This window comes from Tenrec ecaudatus, chromosome 2, assembly GCF_050624435.1.
Source record: "Tenrec ecaudatus isolate mTenEca1 chromosome 2, mTenEca1.hap1, whole genome shotgun sequence".
In the NCBI taxonomy this organism is placed as follows: Eukaryota; Metazoa; Chordata; class Mammalia; order Afrosoricida; family Tenrecidae; genus Tenrec; species Tenrec ecaudatus.
In genome coordinates, this window is record NC_134531.1 from 280,649,934 (window position 1) to 280,675,300 (window position 25,367).

A 25,367-nucleotide genomic window follows, 5' to 3' on the forward strand; every position below is an offset into this window, starting at 1 on the left:
CCCTCTAGCTTTATACTATTTTCCTAGAGACACCGAGACCTCCTTCTTAATTGATATGAACACATTCTTCATAGTAAGTGATATTCTGACATTGGACTTACAGTTGAAGGAAAAATAGAATAATGATATTTGGAGTATAAGAATCATTTTCTTTGAGTGGATTAAGATGTGCTAATGAAGTTTACACCCTACATGGATTGGGGTGGTTTTTTGTTTTGTTTTGTTACCAATTTTCATTTCTTCAGAACACATTTTTTAAGTCTCTGAGAGTCTAAAATCTGAGACACATTATGTGTTAAGATGGAGCTGCCTGAAAACAGAGCCTTAACTTCATCTTAAAGGTTTGGCATGAGTGTAGAGACCATGTTGGATTTGAAAGATTATTTTTCTAATAGCAGTTTCTCTAACTTCTGCACTAACCGAACCATATGACCTAAAGGAAGTATTTTTTTCTGAAGTTAGACAGATGCAGGCTATCCCAGCCTGTTCCCAGGAATCTTTCCTGTATGAGCAAACAGATGCAGGATGCCAGAAGGGTCCTGACTCGCAGCATTATTAACAAAAAACTTCCTTACAATGGGCTCGCAGGAGAAGAAATGCTGGAGAAAACAGTTTTAATAACAAACTCCCACAAAAACATGTCTTCCATTGTCTTTTGACTACCTTGCAGTTAACTGGAAAACACAAAGGCTTGCAATAACATAGCCTTAACCCATCATGTAATCCCACATACGTTGTCCACCAATCCTGCCTTCAGCTCCCTGGTTGGCTTTCAGTGGTCATGATCTTGCTTCAACTGATGAAGAACATTATTTGGTTGAATGGCCATCTTTGTTTTGTGAATTTGGACATTTTCCTGACCTGAACCATCTCTGGACTTTCAATAGAGCTCTTCATTTTACTCTTATAGGGTGTGTATTTCCACAGAAAACTCTAGGACAGACCACAAGTGCAGGGATGTTTGAGGAACTATTTCTAGGCTGTTTTTCTTTATGACTTGATAGCCCTGGCCTTCGACATCTGCCCTTCTCAACCTCTATAATTAAAATGGAAGAGGAACTGCTGGGCCAGAGATAAGGCCAAAATCACTGGGAAGGTGGATCAATCCTTCTTGAAATAGAAAGCGTGTATGCTGAGCAAATAAAAATAGACCCACATCTGCAATTCCTTAATCTTCAGTACAAAGAAATCAAGGCTCAGTGAAGTCACTAGAGGTTATTTTTTTTCCTTTGCTTGTCTTCTTCTTCTCCTCCTCCTCCATCTTCGTTTTCACTAGAGGCTCTTTGATGTGAACAATTTACGGTAGGATGAAGGGGTCTGCTGGGCTCACAGACTGTCAAGTTCAGGATCTCTCAACCTTAGCACCAATTAAGTCTTTACTTTAGGGGGCTGTTTGGTACATTGTAGCATCTTTATCAGCATCCTTAGCCTCTAGCTAGTAGATGACAGCAGTATCTCACCCAGTTATGAGAACCAAAAATGTCTCTAGGCATTGTTATAAGTTCTCTAGGAGGAAAGTCCTCCGAGTTGAGAATTACTACTCTAGTTCTAAGGCAGTCGGAAGGCTTGCTAAAACATCTGGACGTGATTGAAGGGTAAACACCTATCATTTTTATTTTAGTTTGTGCCGTGTTCAAACGACCTGCCACAAGATCAAGAGGAAGGAGTAATGAGAATGAAATGGGAAGAATCTCCCCGGTCGACACAGGATCTTCAGGAGCATCTGTCTGAAGGAACATTGGAAGACCGACTTTTCCATCTCCTTCCTTTCCGATAGGTGGAACATGAGGCACAATCTTCTCTTCCTTTCAGTACTAAATTCGAAACCATTTGCATGACCTGCATTCCCACCATCCCCAAATCTCATTCAGATACATGATCCCTGACATGCTGCTCCTGTCTTCCCACATACAATTTGCTTATTGTAACCTCTTTCATTGTTGTGACATTCTGCCAACTTGAAAGGCTCTCCTCTTCTCAGCCAACTCATTGTATTTTGTTTCCATAAAACACTACTTTAAGTCATCTTGAAGGCTACTCTTCCTAGACTAATTCCTTATTCCAATCATGTCTCTTGCTATATATATCCTGGAGGTGGAAGACTGATGGAGACAGACGATGGTCACTGATGGATCACTTTATACTAACTACCACAGTAACCTCCTCCTCAGTCTTTCCACGGCCTGCCAACAGAGCCCCCCTGTCAATCCAGTCATAAAGTATGACTTTTCCCGTGTTCTTTTTCCACTCAACCAACTTAGAGGGGATTCTAAGTGCCTACAGGAAAAATTAACTTTTTGCATCCCAGCGAATTGTTTCTCACATGGCCTGATTTTCAGATATCAAGTATGAACATACTAGTGGCATCACCTGGCAATCACAAAGTCGACTGTTCAAACCACCAGCCACTCTTAGAGGGAAAGCTGAGCGCCCACCTGTAAAGCTCTGCCGCCTCAGAAACCCAAGAGAGTTCTGCTTTACCCGACTGGATCTCACTAGAGGCTCACCATGAGTGGGGACTGACATGGTTGCAGTGAGTCTGAGGTTTTCAGGCTTTAGATTTGGTCTGATTGGCTCAGCAAACAGTAGGATAATTACTTCCTGGGCTCTGGAATATTCATTCTGTTATGCATACTAACATAGCATTTGCTTTCTTCATCATCCCACTGTGAATATACATCAACTTTGTGTTCTCCTAAAACCATCAGATTTTGTCTTATAAGAGAAACATTGGAACTCAAGAAACTGATGTCAAGTCCTGGTGGTTACAGTCTCCAAATAGGGTTCAGCTTTAACTCTTGAACCCTGGGATGACGCCAGCATAGGAAATGAGGACCAGCAGAATTGCCTTCAGAGAGCGAAGAAAATGAAAATAAATAAATAACCCCTTGGAATTACATGACAGTTTACGTTTTGGAAAGGCATTCTCTCATTTTGAACATATGAACTCTCTATGAACAAGATCTTTCTAGCTCCATTTTATAGGAGAGAAACTGAAGCTCCCAGATCGAGTGATTCATTTAAGGTGAAGTAGATAAGAAAAAAAACAGGCTTAATCTGAACATCAAGCTGAGGACTCCATTCAATACACTGTAACAGCCTGTGCAATCTCCCCAAAAGGGTCGCCCAGCTTCCTGGCCTGTGCTTTTTCATTTCATCTTCCTGCTCACTCCCCAGTATGCCCTTCCTAGGATGTTTCCCTTCGTTCTGAGAGCACCTGAACTCCCCTGCCTTTCCCTGTCTTAAAATTCTTCTGCTCATTCTGTTGATGCGGCACAAGGAAGCCATGTCTCCAATCTTCGACATGAAGCCTCTGTGACCCTCTTGTCTGACTTCTGCAACTGCATGGTACGTACATGCTGTCTATGGCACATGCCACCTTGAGTTTATTTAAATGTAACATGACTTGTATCTTTTGCCAGACTGGTTTTGCTTGCCTCATACATATAGATGAGAGCCTTATCAAAAACATTTGATTATTTCATGCGAGCTGATGCTTAGGTAACATTTGTCCGATGGAGACTGAAAAATTTCTCAACTAGGAAAATTTAAGCGAGTGTGTTAGACAGGGTTCTCTAGAGAAACTAAACCAGGACACTACACACACACACACACACACACACACACACTATGAAGGAATATAACAGTCCACACAGAAATACAGAGGGCTCAGTTCAACTCACTTCCATGGAAGAGTTAATATACTGAAAGTCCTTCAACTCACGAGGGCTGCTGGGTCCAAGATCAAAGGAGCAGACAGCTGAGTCCACCCTAGGGCAATGCAGGCAGTGTGGCCACAGGCAGCTAACAGCAGGGCGGGTCACCAATAGTCAGCAGCTCAGGAGCTTAGCGAAACAGCCCTGGATGGGATATCAAACTCAAGCAATGCAAGATGATAGGATCCACCAGCCTCTAGCTCAAGCAATATATACACCAGCAGTGTGGTGAAGCATGTCTCGAAGGTATCTCTTAGTTTAGTGACACAATCCAAGGGTTGGCTGTCCCACAGGTAGTGTAGCTCACAAGTTGAGGCAGAAAACTAGCTAAAGCAGCCACACACTTGTCTGATCACCAGAGAGCAAGAGAGGGGTGGGCTTTCCAAGCTATTTATCTCTTTGCCCTCCAATCAAACTGGGACCTTATTAATCCCACATGTTCCCATTGGCCAAGTTCTTGCCTACTTAGAAACAAATAAATATGGTCAAGTCAATTCTGACTCATCATGGCCATACAGTACAGCATAGAACTGTCCCTATCGAGCTTCCAAAGCTGCAAATAGTTACAGGAGACTGGAACATAGAATGACTGGTGATTTCCAACTACCAAACTTTTGGGCCGCAGGTCAAGTGCTAAATGTCTGTGCCACTAGGACTTCCTTTCTATTTTTTTAAAGGAGCTCTGGTGGTGTTTGAGGCTGCTAACCTCAAGGTGGGTGATTCAAACCCAGCCTGATAGTCACTTTCATCAACTCCAAAGGAGAGAGTCTATCACTACCACCACCACCAACACCAACACCACCACCACCCCACCCCATGAGATTTAGTCTCAGAAACCCCTTATTAAGTTGGTATGAGTCAGAATCTACTCAATGGCACGGAGTTTAGTTTTGCATTTTTGTTAGTACCTAATCCACATTGGTTTAGATTTTTTAATTCTTTAAGGGATCCCTATGGGTTAAGTGTTGGGCTGCAACCCCAAAAGTTGTTTCTAACCCCACCAGGTGCTCCTCAAGAAAAAGATGAGGCTGTCTACTTTGATAAAGGTTCACAGCCTCAGAAACCCTGTGGAGCAATTCTAGTCTGCCCTGGGAATTCACTATGAGTCTTGATGGCAGCAGGTTCTCTATTCTTTAGTAATAAGACGAATGCCTATGACATCACCTCATATTGGAGAGACTCTTGATCATGAGATACGAAACCAAGTTTTTAAACGTTACCCTCCCTTGTGAATTTAAGGTTTACCGTACCTATTTGTTTGCTTCCTCAGGTCCCACCTGCATCTGTTCTTGACCTTTTCTTGGAGTTTCCTCTGACGGCAGGAGTGTCTAGCTTGTCCTTCATGTGTGTGCTCTCTAGAAGTTTCTTCACTTCAGTGACTTTTCGAGAAATGTCGAGAGGAGCACGGAAGGGTCAGAAGCCGATCTGGTGATTTTGATTTAGCATTTAGGAATACAAGTAACAAAACCATTGCTTTGTGATTTTTTCATCCTACATATCAGAGGAAATTAGGTTTCGATGAAACTTGCTGTTACTGTGGAGCCACCTAGACTCCTTTGCAGAGGGATAGTTTGGTTTAAAGGTTCACCCTCTATTGGTTCATATTGGACTAATAATCTCTTTGAATAGCTTTATGCTATTTTAAACATTTGTAGTAGCTTTATGCATTTGTAAAATATTTTTATGATAAAGTTCTCATTTAAAATGAGATGATTTTTTAAAACAATTCGGGGGCTCATACAACTCTTATCACAATCCATACATCCATACATTGTGTAAAGCACATTTGTACATTCATTGCCCTCATCATTCTCAAAACATTTTCTTTCTACTTGAGCCCTTGGTATCAGCTCATTTTCCCCCTACCTCCCCATGTCCCCCTCCCTCATGAAACCTTGACAGTTTCATAAATTATTATTTTGTCATGTCTTACACTGTCTGACATCTCCCTTCACCCACTTTTCTGTTGTCCATCCCCCAGTGAGGGGGTTATATGTAGATCCTTGTAATTGATTCCCCCTTTCCACCCCATCTTCCCTCCATCCTCCTGGTATCGCCACTTTCACCACTGGTCCTGGGTTCATCTGTCCTGGATTCCCTGTGCTTCCAGTTCCCATCTATACCCGTGTACATCCTCTGGTCCAGCCAGATTTATAAGGTTGAATTGGGATCATGATAGTGGGGGAAAGGAAGCATTTAAGAACTAGAGGAAAGTTGTATGTTTCATCACTGCTACACTAAAATGAGATGATTTTTACTGTTTTGCCTTATTAAATGTTATTAAAAATTTTGCCTTCTATGTCACCCTTGTCTTCTTTTTTTAACAGTTTTATTAGCACTTCATCCACATTTCATACAATTCAAAGGTTCGATCATATTAAGAAGAGTTGTACAATCATTGCCACAGCAGGGCAGTGGGGTGCAGAAGCAGGGTGAAAGAACAGCCTTCCAGGGTATTTCAAATTTCTGGCTGAGGTGTGGTTAAAGGTATTGGTCAACCCCAATGGCTGAATTAAGCCCACCTAGGTGCTGCCACGAGCCTGGGCCTCATTTGGGTCCCCAGGTGGATCACAGACCTGTCTTGGGGCCTGAATTTGAGCATGCCCAGTTTGGGGGTTTTCATAGGTGTTTAATGGTTGCCTGAGTCCTTCCAACCTCCTTTATGGGAGCCTTCGCAGCCATGGGAGGGACAAACCCCTGGCCCTGTCTCCAGCTCCCTCACAAAACAATTTTAGATGACAAAATAGTTTCACTTTCTACACTGTGGGAAACTGAGAACCTGGAAGAGAGTGTACATGACCTGCTCCTCCACTCATGACCACACGGCTTGTCATGCCAGCCCTAGCGAGAGGCACACCACCACAGTCCTGAGATGTGGAAAGCACCGAATGCACATGTTCCAGGAAAGGCATTTCTCCATATCCACCCTCCTTTAAATGATCACATGAACCGGTCACCCCCTGGCTCCTCACTTACAGCAGTTAAAAGAGGCCTATCGCTAAGAGTATCGGCTCCCTTTGTCTCTTATTCTTTTTGTTTTTTTAAAAAATATGGAACGCTTCACGAATTTGCGTGTCATCCTTGCGCAGGGGCCATGCTAATCTTCTCCGTATCGTTCCAATTTTAGTATATGTGCTGCCGAAGCGAGCAGTCTCTTATTCTTAAGAACGCATTGCCCATTTCATTGTGCGTACGAACAAGAGGCTTGCAGATCTGTTTGATAAAATGCTGTTGTTGAGTAACTTTGGACCCTCTCTTCTCTGGATAAAGGAGAGGGGTACCCTCGGCTCTTCTACTTTCCAAAATTGCAGTTGCTCCTCAGGACCCTGTTCGACTGTGGGGTTGGACCCACACCACACTTACAGCTTTTTTTATTACTATTACAGTAAGGCCTGGATGCAGAACTTGGAACCAATTCTATCATACTTACACTGCCATTGGTAATTTGAAGAAGCCCTGGTGGTGAGATGGGGTACACATTGGACTAATAACCCCAAAGCTGGCAGTTTGAACCAACCAGTGGCTCTACAGGAGAAAGATGGGGCTCTAGAAAGATTTATAGCCTTGGAAAGATCACGACCTTGGAAACCCTCAGGGGCAGTTCCACTTTACACTAGAGCAACCACAAGAAGAGTTCTCTTCTGATTCATTGCATTTTTAAAAGAGAGTGGATTTTTGGAATTGTCTTTGGAAATTCACAAATCCTTTTTTCATCTTTCGCGAGCTTTCATTTTCGCATTTCACTTCGTTGCTGCCATCTCACTTTACCTGGATATAAAATTATGACAGTTTTGAAAGTTCTGTCACAGCAAATAAATTTGAATAATTGAAAATACATAAAACGTATAAAGCAAGTAGAATTTATCACATAAAACGTCCACTCAAATTAGACTGTTAACATAAAATTTATCATTGAAAACGAGTGTAAAATAATATATCTAGGACATGTTATTTTCTTCTTCACTTGAATGTTAACAGAATTACTACATAGTTGATGTAACAATAGCACCACTCCTCTTTTTCCCACTAAATTGTATACCTTTAATAGACATATATTTTGAGAAATCATTTTATTGGGGGCTCTTATGCTCTTATAACCCATACATCAAGTGTATCAAACATATTTGTACATATGTTGTCATCACCATTTTCAAAACATTTTTTTTACTTGTGCCCTACGTATCAGCTCCTCTTTTTTCCCCCCCTCTCCCAACTTCCCACCCTCATGAACCCTTGATAAATGATAATCTTCATCTTATACCATCCTCTGTCTCCCTTCACCCACATTTCTGTTGTTCATCCTCTTTCGGGTGTGGTTGTGGTAAGATCTCGATCATTACAATCGGTTCACCATTTCTCCCCCATTCCCTCTACACTCACAGTATCACTGTTCCTGAGGCATTCATATGTCCTGGTTCCATGTGTCAAGAGTTCTTATCTGTACTAGTGTGCATGCTTGGATCTAGCCAGATTATAAAGTAAGCCTGGAGTCATGATAGTAGAGGGAAGGAAGCATTAAAGAACAAGAAGAATGTTGTGTGTTCCATAGGTTCTATGTTGCACCCTGGCTAACTAGTTTCTTCCTTGTGACCCTTCTGTGAGGGGATGATGTCCAATTGCCTACAGATGGGGATTTGGGTCTCCACTCTGACCCCTATCGATTGCATCAAGGTAACTGATTGTTTGGGGTCTTCTCATGCCTGATACCTGATCCCATCGACACCTCATGATCACCCAGACTGGTGTGCTTCTATGTGGGCTTGTTGCTTCTCAGCTAGATGACCGCTTGTTTAACTTCAAGGTTTTAAAACCCCAGATGCTATATCTTTTAATAGCTGGGCACCATCACCTTTCTTCACCACATTTGCTCATGCACCCATTTTGACCGCATCAATCATTTGGGAAGATGAGCATCAGAGAATGCCAGGTTATTAGAACAAAGTGTTCTTATGTTCAGGGAGTACTTGAGTAGAGACTCAATGTCCGTCTGCTACCTTAATACTCAACATTTAAATATATGTACATAGAACTATATCCCCATCATTATATATGAATATATTTACATATATACATGCCTATATTTATACCTCTGTAAATGTTTTGCCTCCTAGTTCTTTCCTATATTTTACTTTCCTCCCATCCTACTATCATGTTCAACTTTCATTCGGCTCTCAGTAATTTCTCTCAGCTACATTGCACTTGATTAAACTCTATCCCGCATCCTATGTCCTCACCATTGATTTTAGATCTCTTGTTGTTCCCTTGTCCCTGGGTTTGTTGGCTCCCCAGTCCTTTTCCCCCATGGCTCCCCCTGAGCTGTCGGTGCTGTTGTTTTCTCCGCGGGATTGTTTATCCTGCCTATCTTATATGGATAGGCATGAGAAGAGAAAGAAAGAAAGAAAGAAAGAAAGAAAGAAAGAAAGAAAGAAAGAAAGAAAGAAAGAAAGAAAGAAAGAAAGAAAGAAAGGGCTTATAAATAGTGGTCTGCTGACCTTTATGTTTTCAAATCAGGTCTGGTGAGGTAACACCACTTCTTGATGTGCAAGTTTGTTTTGTGAGTCGTAAGAATTGTCCATGTCAATGTATGGATGTGCTTTATACAATTGATGTATGTATATGTATGGATTGTGGTAAGAGTTGTATGAGTCCCTAATAAAATGTAAAAGAAGAAAAGAGAAAAAAATGATTAGGGCAAAGACTGTACAGATGTGCTTTATACAATTGATGTATGTATATGTATGAACTGTGAAAAGAATTGTATGAGCCCCAATAAATTGTTAAAATAAAAAAAAGGAAAAAAAAGAAGTAGAAAAAAATAATAATAAAAAAAAATGAGAATTTCGAAAAAAAAAAAAAGAATTGTCCATGTCTTCAAAGAAAGCCAGTTTGAAGGGAAATGACAATAAAAGACGTTTAGATCTTTGAAATGTTCGTTTCTCTCCTTGAGGAATTGGTCGAGCTCCTTACACTGAGATAAATATGATGTTCTGATCAATGCCCTTTGATGCTTTCTTGGAGGACAAATTTAGAAACACACTCTTTGAAAAGCAGAGATACCGTTTACACAAAACATACTGAATTTTGCATCAACATGCCAAATACCTTATTAGCACATATTAAGTAATATCAAGTACTCTGTCCCACACAACAGAAAAGAAAAAGCAAAACTCACTTGATGCATCTAGTAATGCTTGGTGTTAGATAAACATTAGTGTTTCTACTTTTTAAAGATATTTGTTAATATTATATTATTACCTACGTTTACGTATTAAACATGTACCAGATTGCAACCATATATGTATCAAACGTATTTTAATGGTATAGTTTACAGGTGCTAACCAAGTTTAAAATACCTTGACTGAAGTCAGTTTGAGTTCCCTCACTTTTTGCCTGTCCTCGAATTGGAGTTCCCATTGGTTGTTTCCCAGAAAGTGTGCAAGAGTTTACATATCCTTGGGTTTTTATCTCCGCAAAGAGCATTTCTGGTGCTCCTGACTAGAATTGCTGGATCCACAGATTTGGATGCCCAAGACAGTTCTCTCAAAATGGATCAGACTATGGTTACCTATTAATAAAGTCCCTCTATAGATCCAGTTGCATATTGGATGAAAGTAGCAAGAGTTAAGACTTGACAGCCCACTCCCACCTCTTTTTAGAAATAGTATACTTCCAAGAAACCAGCCACTATAAGGAGTTTCAATTACACAGGAGAGGGTTGTAAGAAGCAGATGTCAATAAAGGTATTAAAGTAGCAGGGGCTACACAGCTTAAACACCCTTGTGTGGGAGTATCCTTGAGATCCTGTGTGACTTAAATTGTCAGCTGACACATTCTCATGTGTGTTAGTCCAGGTTGACTAGAGAAACAAATCCAGGGCACTCAGATGTATGGGTGAGAGAGTTTTATATCAAAGAGTAATTGTATATTGAGAAAACATACCAGCCCAGGCCAGATCAAGTCCATAAGTCCAATATTAGCCCATATGTCTGATACCAGTCTACAAATTCCTCTTCAGATTCACACAACACATGAGGCCAAATGCAGGAAGATCACAGGCCAGTGGGTGGAAGGTCTTATGGATCCAGTGGGGGTGAAAGTATCTCGGCGCTGGCATGGGTCTCCATGTGGCTCCTCCAGCTTCAGGACTCTGGCTCTATCAGTGTAGCTCCATGTGGCTTGGCAACAGGAACGTCTCGCAGGAAAAAGCAGCAGAGAGTATGTCTGGCCTCCAGTAAGCTATTTATCTCCACCATGCCTCCAAATAAAGTCATCAGCTGCAACTTGATTGGCAGGTTAGACTCCACCCCTTCGCAAGTTGACAGATTATGTAATTGCCACATCATGCACCATTCTTTTTTCCTGATGTTCTGTTTGGCACATAGGGTCTTTGCTTTGAACAAAATAGTGCCCTGTTTTATTGCTGCCCTCTTATTTTACCTATTGGTTAATCCATCCCAGAGTATGGCTTCCTTTGGTCCCTGAAGTGTTTTCCTCTTTGTTTTTTGTTGTTGTTGTTGTTGTTGTTGTTTTCTGGGACCAGCAGAGAATTGAAAAGAAGTAGCCAATTGCTGTTCCTACCATGCTACTCTTCACCAGAAATTGCCATCTACAACTCATTGGACTAGAAGTTGATCTGGCTTATGCTGGGCCAATCAGAAAAATTGGAATTAGTCAGAAAAAGATGATCAAGTTTCCCTAATGTGGCTCAATTAAAAATGACTAATGTTGGTAGTTGTAAAGGTCTAGATTCCACCACACAGTCTAAGGAACATAAGTATAATTTTTAATAGTTGCTCTTAGAATTAAATCCCTGGGAAAAATAAAAGAAGTGGGCTAAAAAGATCTTAAAGAAATAATAATTGTTGCATTTTAGTTAAGATTCATAATTCTTAGGCATGATAGAAACCTCATAAAATAGCCACAGAAGTGGAAAAACTTAAGGGAATGTTTAGTCACATCTCAAATTTTAGGCTGCTTTTATTAAATTATTGCTGATCATATTCAATAAATGTGCTAATATTAGTTTTTCAAAAAGTCACTTTAGTTTGATTTTGCTAAAAGTATGTTTATATGTATCAAATAATTTTGAGAAGCAACCATGTAATTTTAAAATTTCTGTTTGAAGGGTCTGAGCTATATATGGTGAAGAAAACAATAAAGCAATATAGCATCCCCCAAGGGCCACGTCAGAAGGCCTCAACATGGAAATCTGACTGAACAAACTTGGGCCTACCACAAAACTACCTGTACCCTAGGATTTAGGACTGAAATCTTCTAAGAGGAGAGTAAGCAAAGCCTGGCTACCCCAAGACTGCGGAAATGGTGGTCACTAGATCTTGGGTGGAACCTCTGATTTAGTAGATATCCAATGAAAGGGGACCCAGAACCACCATAGGTTTCGCACCTTAATGCTCCCCTTGCATTAGTCGGGCAGGTTGTATTCTGAAAGGCAAGGATCTATACATGTAAGAAATCATATAGGAAATTCCCCCTAGCACCAGCCCCCATGCTCAGTGTAAACAGAGTTCAAACAATTAAGAAATCAATCTGTACAAACTAACAATTCACGGATAGCAGCTCAGAGTAGGATTATACTCACAGAAACATCTCAAAACAACAGTATCTTAAATTCTATGTCATTGGATAAATTATTGATGCTCTCAATGCAATTGCCTTATACCCCAGGGAGAGGATTGGCAGTGTTTCTCTTTTTTGTTTCTTGGGGGTATTTTTTGCCTTTTTGTTATTGTTGATTTCTGGTTTTGTTTTTCTCAGAATATGACCACCAAAGCTAACCAGAGTTGTTCATAACCCATGGGTAGCTTAGATCTTATCGCATAAGCCTGCTAGATACTTGCTTTCATGAAGAGATCACTGAAGATAATGGTGAGAAAGAAAAGCGTGGTAAAGACAGCAGCTGATACCCAGTTATGCACTGGAACAGTGTCCGGGGTCTTAAAGGCTTGTTTTCAAACAAGCAGCCATCTAAGTGAGGTATCAACTAAGTCCACGTGGAAGAAGCACACCAGCCCGTGGGATCCAACGATGATGATAACAAAATCCAAATATAATGAAGGGAAAAGTACCATAGCTTAAATTATGAACATGCAATTTGCAGAAGGCTTTAGAGGACCTGGGAGCCGAAGATCCATCTGCAGAGTATCAAATCAGAGTAATCCTCTGGATACGCCGGCTGGCCACAGATGAGGGACTTGAGCAGCTTTACTATCAGACAGAGATTATAGTGAACTTGATGACGGTGGATCGAACCATGGTATAAGACGATACGTGGTCAGTTGACCTCCCTGTTTGACCCAACCTGAATTTGCTCTAGATTCAAATACTTCTCCCTTGCTCCACAACAGAAATCTCTTCTCTGGCGTTTAAACTATGAGTACAAATGTGCTTGACACAATGGATGTAGTATGGATTGTGATAAGAACTGTATGAGCACCCGATAAAATGATTGTTTAAACTATATATTAATGGTGGTCTTTTTCTTTGTTACTCTTTATTTTTATCTTTGTATCATTATTATTTTCTCCTTGCTGGTTTGTCTTTTATTGTTCCTGTGGGTTTCCCAGCTTGTGAAGCACAGAAGGAGTGGATGCAGAGACAATAACTGATGCAAGGGCTTACCAGGGATGTGTGTGCAGGGACTGGGGGAGGTGGGGGAGGAGATTTGGGGAGCAAACAATGAATGTGGGAAGAAGCACTAGAACTTTCTGGGATGATGTATATACGATTCTTTTTAAAAGAATGGAAATATATGATATGTGGTTATTATATCAAGAAAATTAAAAAAAAAAGAAACCAATGGTTACTATAGGTGAAGGAGAAAGAGTTTTTGCTTAGGGGCCACTGAGTATATGTATGTTAATGGTAGGGAAATAATTTACAAAAGGATATCTACCAATAATGACTGTACAACACAAAGAATATAATCAATGGCACTAAAGTATACACATAGAAGTTGTTGAATTGGAGAATTTTTTTGTTATGTTAAATTGTTGCCAAAATGTAAAAACTAATAATTATATGAACAGCAATTAGTATAAGGAAAGAAGAAGAAAATGTTATGGAATTAATTGTAGTGATGATTGTACAACTCTTCTTGATATGACTGAATTCATGAATTGTATAACATGTGGATAAAATGCCAATAAAACTGTTAACAAAAAAGAAAACAATGAACAGGTCGGCTAATTACAAATTAGTCAGCGATTAATGAATCACTGTAAGAAAAACATGCTTGTAATTTGTTGCACAGTTGAATAAAACAAAAGAACAGAACATAAATGTTGGAGAGGGTGTGGAGCTATTGGAAGCTCATACCCTGCTGGGGACACCGACACTGCATAACCACTGGAGAAAGCAAGCGGTGTGGCACTTCCTCAAACAACCGGGACCAGGGGTCCCGTATGATCCAGCTGTCCCTTGACTTGGTAGATACCCTACAGAAGTAAGAGCCATAGCACTGACAGACAGACGCACACCCGTGTTCACAAGAGCAAGAAGATGGAAACAACCCAAATGCCCATCAGTGGACGGATGGATACATAAACCTTCATGCGGACACGCATCACTGAAGAATAATGACGACACTATAAATCTGATGAATGGACTTGGAGGACCTTCTGCTGAGTGAAGGCAGTCAAGCACAAAAGGAAAAACAGTGCACGACATCATGATAAAAACCAAGATAAAGGGTTTTCATAACTAAAGCAACAGACAGTGAGGGTAACCGGGAGTGAGAAGGGAAGAGAGGGGAGATAATGGAACAGGGGTAGGCAGGTGTTAACGAAGGTGATGGGCAAGATACTGTTCTACAAAGCAGTAAAAAGTATGTCTGTTTGGCGGTGAGAGGGGAGTAAAAGGCAAGCTATTAGAAGGTTTGATGAGGTATTTAAATTACTGAACAAAAAACTGATGATCTGAAGTGTCAACCCGTACCGTAATGTGGAATGCAGTTGTTACTACTAGGTGCCATTCAGTCAGCTCTGTCATTGGCCAACCAGTCACAGCACAACAAGTCATAGCCAACCAGTCATAGCACAATCTCACCACGAGAACGACATGCTGCCTAATGCTCTGCCATCCTTACACTTGTTCAGGTTGAGTCTACTGTGGAAGCCGCTATGTCAAAAAAAAATCTCATCGGCAAAAACCCAAACTATTAGGGCCATCAATGAGGGAATTGGGACTAAACTGAGAACTTTGGCGCAGGGAATACATAGGCTAGCAGAAATAGGGAAGGACACAAACACAGAGGAGGCACAAATTGACAAGTCGGATATACTGAAAATAAATCACCTGTGTACATCTGAAGAATTACCAAGAGAGTAATAAGAGAGCCCACAGACTGGGAAAACACCTTTATTTTTTAAGTCATTTTATTGGGGCTCGTACAACTCTTATCACAATCCATACATACATCCATTGTGTCACGCACATTTGTACATTGGTTGCCATCATTCTCAAAATACTTGCTTTCTACTTGAGCCCTTGGTATCAGCTCAGTTTCCCCCTCGTCCCCGCTCCCCCCTACCTCATGAGCCCTTAATAATTTATAAATTATTGTTTTGCCATATCGTACACTGTCCGACGTCTCCCTTCCCCCACTTTTCTGTTGTCCATCTCCCAGGGAGGAGGTTATATGTAGCTCCTTGTAATCGGTTCTCCCCTTCCAACCCACCTTCCCTCCACCTTCCCCGTAGCACCACTCACACCACTGGTCCTGAAGGGATCATCTATCCTGGATGCCTGTTTCCAGTTCCTATCTATATCAATGTACAGCCTCTGTCTGGCCAGATTTATAAGGTAAAATTGGGATCATGATAATGAGGGGAGGAAGAATTTAGGAACTAGAGGAAAGTTGCATGTTTCATCATTGCTACCCTGCACCCTGACTGGCTTGTCTCCTCCCCACAACCCTTCTGTAAAGGGGTGTCCTGTTGCCTACAGATGGGCTTTGGGTCTCCATTCTGCACGCACCCTCATTTACAATATGAATTTTTTGTTGGGAAAACATCTTTAGCAATGACACATCAGACAAGGGCCTTATTACTAAAATCTACAATACTCTGCTAGCTTCCAAAAACAAAAAAACTAATTGCCCACTGAGGATTGGGTAAAGGACCTGAACAGAAGTTTCACAGGTGGCAGAAATCCGAATGGCCAATAAACATATGAGAAAATATTCCCGATCATTAGCCATAAGAGAAATGAAAATTAAAACAACAATGAGATGCCACCTAACACCCTCAAAGCCCAAGAAATCAGAAAGCAACAAGTGTTGGAGGGGCTGTGGGGAGATAGGAACTCTCGTCCACTGCTGGTGGACGTGTATGTACAGCCACTATGGAAATCAATCTGGCGATATCTAAAACATATGGAAATTGAGCTACCATATGACTCAGCAATCCCCCTACTGGGCATATACCCAGAAGAGGCAAGAAACAAATCACGACCAGACACCTGTGCTCCAATGTTCATCGCAGCACAGTTCACGATTGAAAGGAGTTGGAAACAATCCACATTTCCATCAAGACGAATGGATTAAAAAACTGTGATACATTCATACAATGGAGTATAATGCATTGCTAAAAAGTAGTGGTGAACACATGAAGTACATCACCACATGGGAAGAACTGGAGGAAATTATGCTAAGCGAAGTAAGCCAAGCACAAAAGGACATGTACAACATGAGTCCGCTGAGGTAAGCTTCAAAAAAAAGAAAGAAAAAGGGCCTAGGGAAAAATCTACCATATGAAAACTTTCCTGGGGTGAGGTCCAGGTAGTATGGCAGGGGTCAGACCAAATCCAGGGATATATATGGTAGCCAACTAAAAAGGAGGGGGAGAAAAAAGGGAGAAAAAAAAGAAATGGGTATCAGGGAAACAGGGACCAGACTTCAAATGGTACTCCAAGATGTGAATGCAACATACTGGCATGAAGCAAGGAACCAGTGGCGAGGTCTGAGGGGCTGGCCCCAATCCCAACTACATGGACAACTGCCTCTCTCCCCAGAAGAATTTACTTCAGAGGACAGCCCTGAAGCTGCAGCTCAGGGAGAGGGACATGTCTGATCAGAGCACAAGGGAGCAAATGAAGTGGGAGGAAGAAAGAGTGGAGCACATCCTGGTCCACCAACCCTTAAGGACAATGTCCCTGCTCAGGGCAGCCAGTGCAGAGAGGACCATATGGCCGGCCCCACTACGAGACACAACGTCCATCACTGACCCATAGCCCTACAGGGCACAACACTGGAGACACAGAGTAGGAATTGTGCCCAATCTGACCCCACCACACTGAGGCAAAACACTAACAGAACAGCAAGGGGAGCAAAGCAAGAAGTCCCGAGGGAATACCAAAAATAGGCTTTGGGGCCAGGGCGTGGCACCCTATCAGACTCTTCCAGAAAGCACTCCCAAAGGTCAACAAGCAGACCTTGAAGTATTTATAGGCTTTTCTTCTTTTTTTTTTTGTCATTAGTTTTTTTGTTGTTACTGTTGTTTTATTTCCTTTTGCTGCTTTGGTTTGCTCTGCCTTGTTTTTGTGCATGTTATCTCTGCAGGTCTATCTAGATAACATAAACAATCTGGAGGAGAAAACAATGGGACCGAAGGTCCCAGGGGGACATGGAGAGGTGAGGAGGAGGAAGGAAGTGTTGTTAACAAACCCAGGGACAAGAGAACAAGTGATTCAAATCGGTAGCAAAGAGGGTATAAGAGGCCTAGTAGGGCTTGATCAAAGGCAATGTAATAGAAAGGAATTACTGAAACCCAATTGAAGACTGAGCATGATAGTGGGACAAGAGGAAAGTAAAAGGAAATAGAGGAAAGAGCTAGGAGGCAAAGGGCATTTATGGAGATCTAAATACAGCCATGTACATATGTAAATATATTTATATATGAGGATGGGGAAATAGACATATGTGCATATATTCATAGGTTTAGTATTAAGGTAGCAGATGCACATTGGGTCTCCACTCAAGTACTCCCACAATGCAAGAACACTTTGTTCTATTAAACTGGCATTCTATGATGCTCACCTTCCTGAAATGATGGCTGAAGATAAAGCAGGTGCATAAGCAAATTTGGTGAAGAAATCTGATGGTGTCTGGCTATCAAAAGATATAGCATCTGGGGTCTTAAAGGCTTGAAGATAAACAAGCGGCTATTTAGCTCAGAAGCAACAAAGTCCACACAGAAGCAGCACAGCAGCCTGTGTAATCACAAGGTATAGACAGGATCAGGTATCAGACATCAAAATACAAAAAGTCATATATTTGTGAATGAGGGGGAGTGTTAAGTGGGGACCCAAAGCCCATGTGTAGGCAACTGGACATCCCCTGACAGAAGGGTCACAGGGAGGAGATGAGCCAGTCAGGGTGCAGTGTAGCAATGATGAAACATACAATTTTCCTCTAGTTCTTTAATGCTCTCTCCCACCCCCACCACCCCACTATCATGATCACAAGTCTACCTTACAAATCTGGCTAGACCAGAGAATGTACACTGCTACACCTAGGAACTGGAAACACAGGGAACCCAGCACAGATGAACCCCTCAGGACCGGTGGTGACAGTGGCGATACCTGGAGGGTGGTAGCAAGGTGGGGTAGAAAGGGGGAACTGATTACAAGGATCTACATATAAGCTCCTCCCTGGGGGACGGACAACAGATAAACGGGTTTAGGGAGACGTTGAACAGTGTAAGACATGGCAAAATAATAATTTATAAATTATCAAGGGTTCATGAGGGGTTGTGGGGGAGGTAGGGGAAAAAAGAGGAGTTGATACCAAGTAGAAAGCAAATGTTTTGAGAATGATGATTGCAACAAATGTACAAATGTGCTTGACACCATAGATTTATGTATGGATTGTGATGAGTTGTATGAGCTTTCAATAAAATGTTTTTTTTTTAATCTCATCAAAGGACTTCACCTTCTTTGCTCTCCACTAAGCACAATGTCCCTTCCCAGGGACCTGTCTCTCCTGATAATGCATCCAAAGTATGCGAGGCTAAGCCTTGCCATCTTTGCCTGTGGTGGTAACATGGAAATCAGGGTGGTAATATCCTGGTCCTCCTCAAACAAACTCCAAACTCACTGTTGAGTCAAGTTGACTCATTTCGCCTCTATAGGGCAGGGCCAAACTGCCCCTGGGGGGTTCTGAGACTGGAAATCTGTACAGGAGTTGAAAGCCTCATTTTTCTCCCATGGAGCAGCAGGTGGTTTCAACACGTGACCCACTGTGCTAACAGGACTTCTGTCCAGAGGATCTCAAAGGACCAGTATTTATTAAGCATCTTCCTGCGTGCCCTGGCACTGTGCTAGTGCTCCATGCGGCACTGTTTAATAACTAGTTTCAGGCCGAGTGGGTATTTTTTCACAGGTAAGGAAAATGAGACTGAAATGCCTTCGCCATAGTCACAAGGCTGGCAGGCCACAAATCTGGCACACGCCCCTGGTTTAGCCATTACACTACAATTCTTCACAAACCTCGCTTCTGCACAGCAATGCTATTTTCTGAGTAGCAACAACATTTTCTAAGACCAAAACAAAATACTAGCCCTTACATTGATTTTACATTGGTCAATTTCTCCTCCTCCTCGTTGAGTAAAACGTCACAATCTGCAGGGCCGCTTCCTCTTCGGCAGCAAGTTCTGGGAGTGTAGGGACTACGTGTCGGTTCTCATGAACTCCTGCGAGCTACAAGGTAGACACCGCATCAGCAATATGAATAATAATTTAACTATGAGGAAACAGTAATGCTGTTTCTTTAATAATTGTTTATCCGCTTCCGTTTACTAAACTTGTCTTTTATTTCAAAGAGCATAGGAATCATCTTTGATTTCTATTAAAATAAAACCAAGCACTATTACACAAAGAGGCCCACGCTGCTTCCAGGACTCCAGGAGAAAAGGGCTTCACGGGCCATTTACCATACCTGATTCTGCCCCCCCTCCCCTCCTAATGATGCCAAGAATACCATTTACAGGACTATATACTGTCAATATATTCACGTAAGACCCAAGTTTGGTATTTTGGGCAATGTTTTATTTACTTTGGTAAAATCCTGTGAAAGGAAGCATATGTTAACACACATATTAGACCCCCACTTTACTTAGCCTTAAATTTAAATACAAGTATATGTCACTTAACATCCCCTCCAGCACTGTCCAACCGCATGTGCGTCTTTGAGGCAGGTATCTGAATGCCAGGACATCAGACTCCTGTCTTAGAGTCAGAGCCCCACTTCTGCCTGGCTGTTGTGCACAGACCAGAAGCCACTTGGTCTGCAGCGATGGAGGTCCAACCCAAACTCATAACCTCAGCCCATCTCAGCTCCCATAACCTGGTGGATCTAATCCAGGGGTTTTTCCCAGTGTGGTCCTGCAGGGGAGGACAGGAAGTTATGTACCCCAGGCCCGGGCACATCTCAGCCTACATATATACTATATTTTCATGAGTAGACTGGCCTTTCGTGCAGCTGGCTTAGCAGAAAAAACATCAACAGCTGGGTGGGACCAGGCAGCAGACTCGCCTAAGGTGGTATCACAGTGTGATCTGTCCAGGCTGCATTGCCTTGCAACCCCCTGTCCAATGCACCTGAGAGCCCACCATACCATTGGGCACAGGTGTCAGCACAACATCCAAATCATGTAATGCCCTATATTTCAGTCATGATAGAATTTACTGTGGACATTAAGCAATGCACACCTGTACAATATGTATCCCCTTGATAGACAAAAATATGTATTTTAATTTAAGGCTAAGTCAAATGAGCATACAGTAGCTCAATTCTTGTTTTGTTTTGTTTTTAAGGACAAATCACTGCCATTACAAGTGCCAGTACTTTGGGATAGGGTCATGCCCCACAGGCAGACCAAACAGTGGCCTGACCATTGGCCTTCAATAGACATCGGAACACGGTCCCATTCAGTTCTCCGGTGACATTCCAGTCCAGAACACTTTCAGTCCTTGTCTTCTTTATCTGTTGCCGAAGGGTTTCTAGGAAGGTTCAGCAGTGTTTCAATTTTCCTAGCATCATCTTCAGACTGATTTTGTTGTAAACTACTTTCAATCTCTTCTGGGAGGAACTCAGTAATTTGAAGCCTGGCCTTCCTGCAATCAAAGGATGGAAAAGGTATATCAGCCACTGCCTGATTTCTTTAGTTCTGACAGAGACTTAAAAAGAAAAGGAAGTTAGTGCTCTTACTCTCTCTGCTTCAGTATGACAACTGCTGAACAAACACTGTTCGTGCACTTCGAACACAAGACTTTCTTCCCCTCCTGACCTCTGAACAGCTCGGAGAGCAGGCTGAGCTTCTCTAGACCCAGGGGTGAAGTGGAGGAGCAGAAGCACTTTGAACTACAGTGCCTCGCTGCCCAAAGGCCCCAGGACAGTGATCTGGCTGCCTCTCAGTTACACTGTGTTTCTGGACCTCGTAGGAATGGAACAAAGGCTATTAAGGTGATCTGGGTAGGAAAAGAGGACAGTTCTTGCTCACTGCCACCGATTCAATGCTGACTCATAGTTACCCCCTGTGGGTCTCCGAGATTCAGGTTATGGGATTAGAAAGGCCATCCTGTCCCTCAGTGCTGCTGGTGGGTTTCAAACATGAAGTTCACAGCTCAAGGTTAAACCAGTGGTCAAGCAGGGCTCTACATGAACGTATTTAGGAACTGTCGAAGTTTCTAAACAGCACACCAGTTCTTCGCTTCAACATTTGGGGCTTCCTTTCTCTAAATGATTATCAGGATCCTCTACCACGTTCTTTTCAAGCAGATTTGACTGCTTCTTCTACCACGTCTTCACAGTCAGTTCTTTATACTTTCTGCTCAATGAGGCAATTTTTTAGACTCTTATTTTGTTTGATTGCCCTAGTTATTTCTAAACCTTTAAAAAGCAGGCATATGTTGAGTTGACTCCAGCAATATCACGCAGACACATATGCACAGGTGGCTTTAAAAATTGCATGGCCGGAGAGGAGAGTGGAGAGGGAAGGGGGAAAATGAGGAGCTGATGCCAAGGGCTTGAGTGGAGAGCAAATTTTTGAGAATGATGAGGGCAATGAATGTACAAGTGTGCTCGACATGATTGATGTATATATGGAATGTGATAAAGAGTTGTATGAGCCCCCAAGAAAATGAATTTTTAAAAATTTCAAGAAGTGTCATTATTTTTTAAATCGTTTTATTAGGGGTTCATACAACCCTTATCACAATCCATACATACATCAATCATATCAAGCACATTTGAACATTCATTGCCCTCATCATTCTCAAAATATTTGCTCTCCACCTAAGCCCCTGGCATCAGCTGCTCATTTTTACCGCTTTCTCCCCGCTCCCCCCCTTCATGAAACCTTGATAATTTATAAATTATTATTTTGTCATATCTTGCCCTGTCCAACATCTCCCTTCACCCACTTTTCTGTTGTCTGTCCCCCAGGAAGAAGGTCACATATAGATCCTTATAATCAGTTCCCCCTTTCCAATCTACCCTCCTTTTACCCTCCCCATATCACCACTCACACCACTGGTCCTAAAGGGATCATCCGCCCTGGATTCCCTGTGTTTCTAGTTCCTATCTGTACCAGTGTACATCCTCTGGTCTAGCCAGATATGTAAAGTAGAAGTGAGATCATGATAGTGGGCAGAAGGAAGCATTTAGGAACTAGAGGAAAGATGTATGTTTCATCGTTGTTACATCGCACCCTGACTGACTCGGCTCCTCCCCAAAAGTCCTCTATAAGAGGATGTCCAATGGCCTACAAATGGGCTTTGGGTCTCCACTCTACACTCCCCACCTCATTCATTATGATAAGATTTTTTATTCTGATGATGCCTGATACCTGATCCTTTCAACACCTTGTGATCGCACAGGCTGGTGTGCTTCTTCCATGTGGGCTTTGTTGCTTCTGAGCTAGATGGCCACTTATTTACCTTCAAGCCTTTAAGACCCCAGACATATCCGGGCACCATCAGCTTTCTTCGCCACATTTGCTTATGCACCCATTTGTCTTCAGTGATCGTATCATGGACATGAGCACACAATGATATGACTTTTTGTTCTTTGATGCCTGATAACTGATCCCTTCAGCACCTCGTGAACACACAGGCTGGTGTGTTCTTCCATGTAGGCTTTGTTGCTTCTGAGCTAGACAGCCACTTGTTTACCTTCAAGCCGTTAAAACCTCTATCTTTTGATAGCGGGCACCATCAGCTTTCTTCACCACATTTGCTTATTCACCCACTTTGTCTTCAGCGGTTTGTCAGAAGGTGAGCATCATAGAATGCCAATTTAATAGAAGAAAGTATTCTTGCATTGAAGGAGTACTTGAGTGGAGGCCCAATGTCCTTCTGCTACCTTAATATTAAACCCATAAATATATGCACATAGATCCATTTCCCCATCTGCATATGCACATACCTTTATTTAGACCTCTTTAAGTGCCCTTTGCCTCCTAGCTCTTTTCCTCTACTTCCTTTGACCTTCCTCTTTTCCCACTATCATGCTCAGTCTTCATTTGGGTTTCAGGAATTCCTCTTGGTTACATTACCCTTGATCACACTCTACCAGGCCTTCTACAGTCTCCTCACCACCGATTTGGATCACTTGTTGTTCCCTTGTCCCGGGGTATGTTAACACCACTAACTTTTTCCCAACCTCCCCCTCTCTCGTGTTCCCCCGGAACTGTCAGTCCCGTTGCTTTCTCCTCCAGGTTGTTCATCCAGCCTATCTTATTTAGACATACCTGTGGAGATAGCAACATGCACAAAAACAAGACAGAACAAAACCAAGCAACAATACACAAAAACAAAACACAAGAAAGAAAAGATTATACTTAGTTCAAGGACTGTTCATTGGCCTTTAGGAGTGTTTTCCAGTCCAGTCTGTTGGGGCACCACACCCTGGCCCCAAAGTCCACCTTAAATTAAAAATATACACCTTCCCCAACTATCATCATCCGAATTCTACCTTGCAAGTCTGGCTAAACCAGAGGATGTACACGGGTACAGATAGGAACTGGAAACACAGGAGATCCAGGGCAGATGATCCCTTCAGGACCAGTGGTGCGAGTGGTGATACTAGGAGGATAGAGGGAGGTGGGTTGGAAAGGGGGAACCGATTACAAGGATCTACATGTGACCTCCTCCCTGGGGGATGGACAATAGAAAAGTGGGTGAAGGGAGATGTCGGACAGGACAAAATAATAATTTATAAATTATCAAGGGCTCATGAGAGAGGTGGGAGCAGGGAGGGAGGGGAAAAAATGAGGACCTGATGCCGAGGCTTAAGTAGAGAGCAAATATTTTGAGAATGATGAGGAGAATGAATGTACAGATGTGCTTTACACAATTGATGTATGTATAGATTGTGATGAAAGTTGTATGAGCCCCTAATAAAATGATTTAAATAAATAAATAATGAATGAATGAATAAAGTATATCACGAAGGAGGGAGGGTGGGGAAACAAGCTGATTCCAAGGGCTCAAGTAGAAAGAAAATGTTTTGAGGATGATGATGACAACATATGTACAAATGTGCTTGACACATAGATGTATGTATGGATTGTGATATGAGCTGTAGGAGCCCCCAATAAAATTATTTTCTTAAAAAGAATTACCTAAAGACATGGCTGGAGAGGTTGGCATGGCAGAGAATGGAGGTCTAACAATAATGAGTACATGAAAGAAAAAACTATTCTAAAATTGATGTGGTGATGATTGCACAACTCCTCTTAATATGACTGACTCTTCAATTGTATGACATGGAAATCACATGCCAACAAAAAAAGTTTTTTAAGAAATATTTAACTCTGCCCTGTCTTGCTTCCTGTCTTAAGAAGTGATTTTAAAAACAATGGCAAGAAGCACTGTGAAGACCACAGAAGAGTTTCCCACAGCCCCACACCTTTGGCCACATCAACTGAGGCTCTGCATAATACATGGGAATTACAAATGAGAGAGCAGAGCGATGCTGACCTTATTTTAAAAGCTGCCCCTCTAGGGAGACGAACAGTCATATGCACTTCCTATGTTCATTGCAGCACTGTTTACGATAGTAAGATGTTGACATTGGAAACAGCCAAATGTCCACCAGTAGGAGAATGGATAAAGAAATCTTGGTACAGGCACACAATGGAATACTATGCAACACTGAAGAATGATAATGAAATCACAAAGGAAACCCCTAAACAGAAAGATGAATACTAATATAACAGGATTAAACTGCACTATTAAAGAACAGGATAGTATTTGAAGAACTGGAAACCAAAGTAACTCCGAGACAATTATTTTACTCCACTCTAAAAGAACAATGAACAAAACCAGCAAAGGAGCCTGAAGAAAATCTAAGAATGATGGTGAACACTATCAAGAGGAATATCCTATGTCTCACTGGGATTTCAGAGCAGGAAGAAACAAAAAAGCCCACAGCAAAAACAGTACCAAAAACTCCTAGAGGAAAACTCCCCTGACAGTAGAACTCATTGCCATAGAGTCAATGCTGACTCATAGTGACCCCCTCTGGGTTTCTGAGACTGTACCTGATTATGGGAGTAGAAATCCAAGTCGTTCTCCAGAGGAACTGCTGTTGGTTTTGAACTGTTAACCATTCGGATCACAGCCCAACACTTA

The 25,367-nt window shown here is 42.0% G+C and overlaps 2 protein-coding genes and 1 non-coding gene across 3 annotated transcripts in view; 1 reads left to right on the forward strand and 2 right to left on the reverse strand.

Annotated features, from left to right (window-relative positions):
• CD80 (CD80 molecule) overlaps nucleotides 1-12,996 on the forward strand; it is a 29,531-nt gene extending 16,535 nt beyond the window's left edge. Inside the window, exons 5-6 of the mRNA XM_075542946.1 lie at nucleotides 9-73; nucleotides 12,835-12,996. Of these exons, the coding sequence (XP_075399061.1) occupies nucleotides 9-73; nucleotides 12,835-12,996 (227 nt within the window). The remainder of the gene's footprint in view (nucleotides 1-8; nucleotides 74-12,834) is intronic.
• LOC142441934 (U6 spliceosomal RNA) lies at nucleotides 6,761-6,867 on the reverse strand. Its single transcript, XR_012783211.1, has one exon. It is a non-coding gene; the product is annotated as a U6 spliceosomal RNA (small nuclear RNA).
• A 6,562-nt stretch (nucleotides 12,997-19,558) lies between the features above and the next one.
• Nucleotides 19,559-25,367, reverse strand: part of TIMMDC1 (translocase of inner mitochondrial membrane domain containing 1) — a 41,994-nt gene continuing 36,185 nt past the window's right edge. The window contains exon 7 of the mRNA XM_075542473.1: nucleotides 19,559-20,846. Within this exon, the coding sequence (XP_075398588.1) occupies nucleotides 20,696-20,846 (151 nt within the window). The 3' untranslated portion in view covers nucleotides 19,559-20,695. The remainder of the gene's footprint in view (nucleotides 20,847-25,367) is intronic.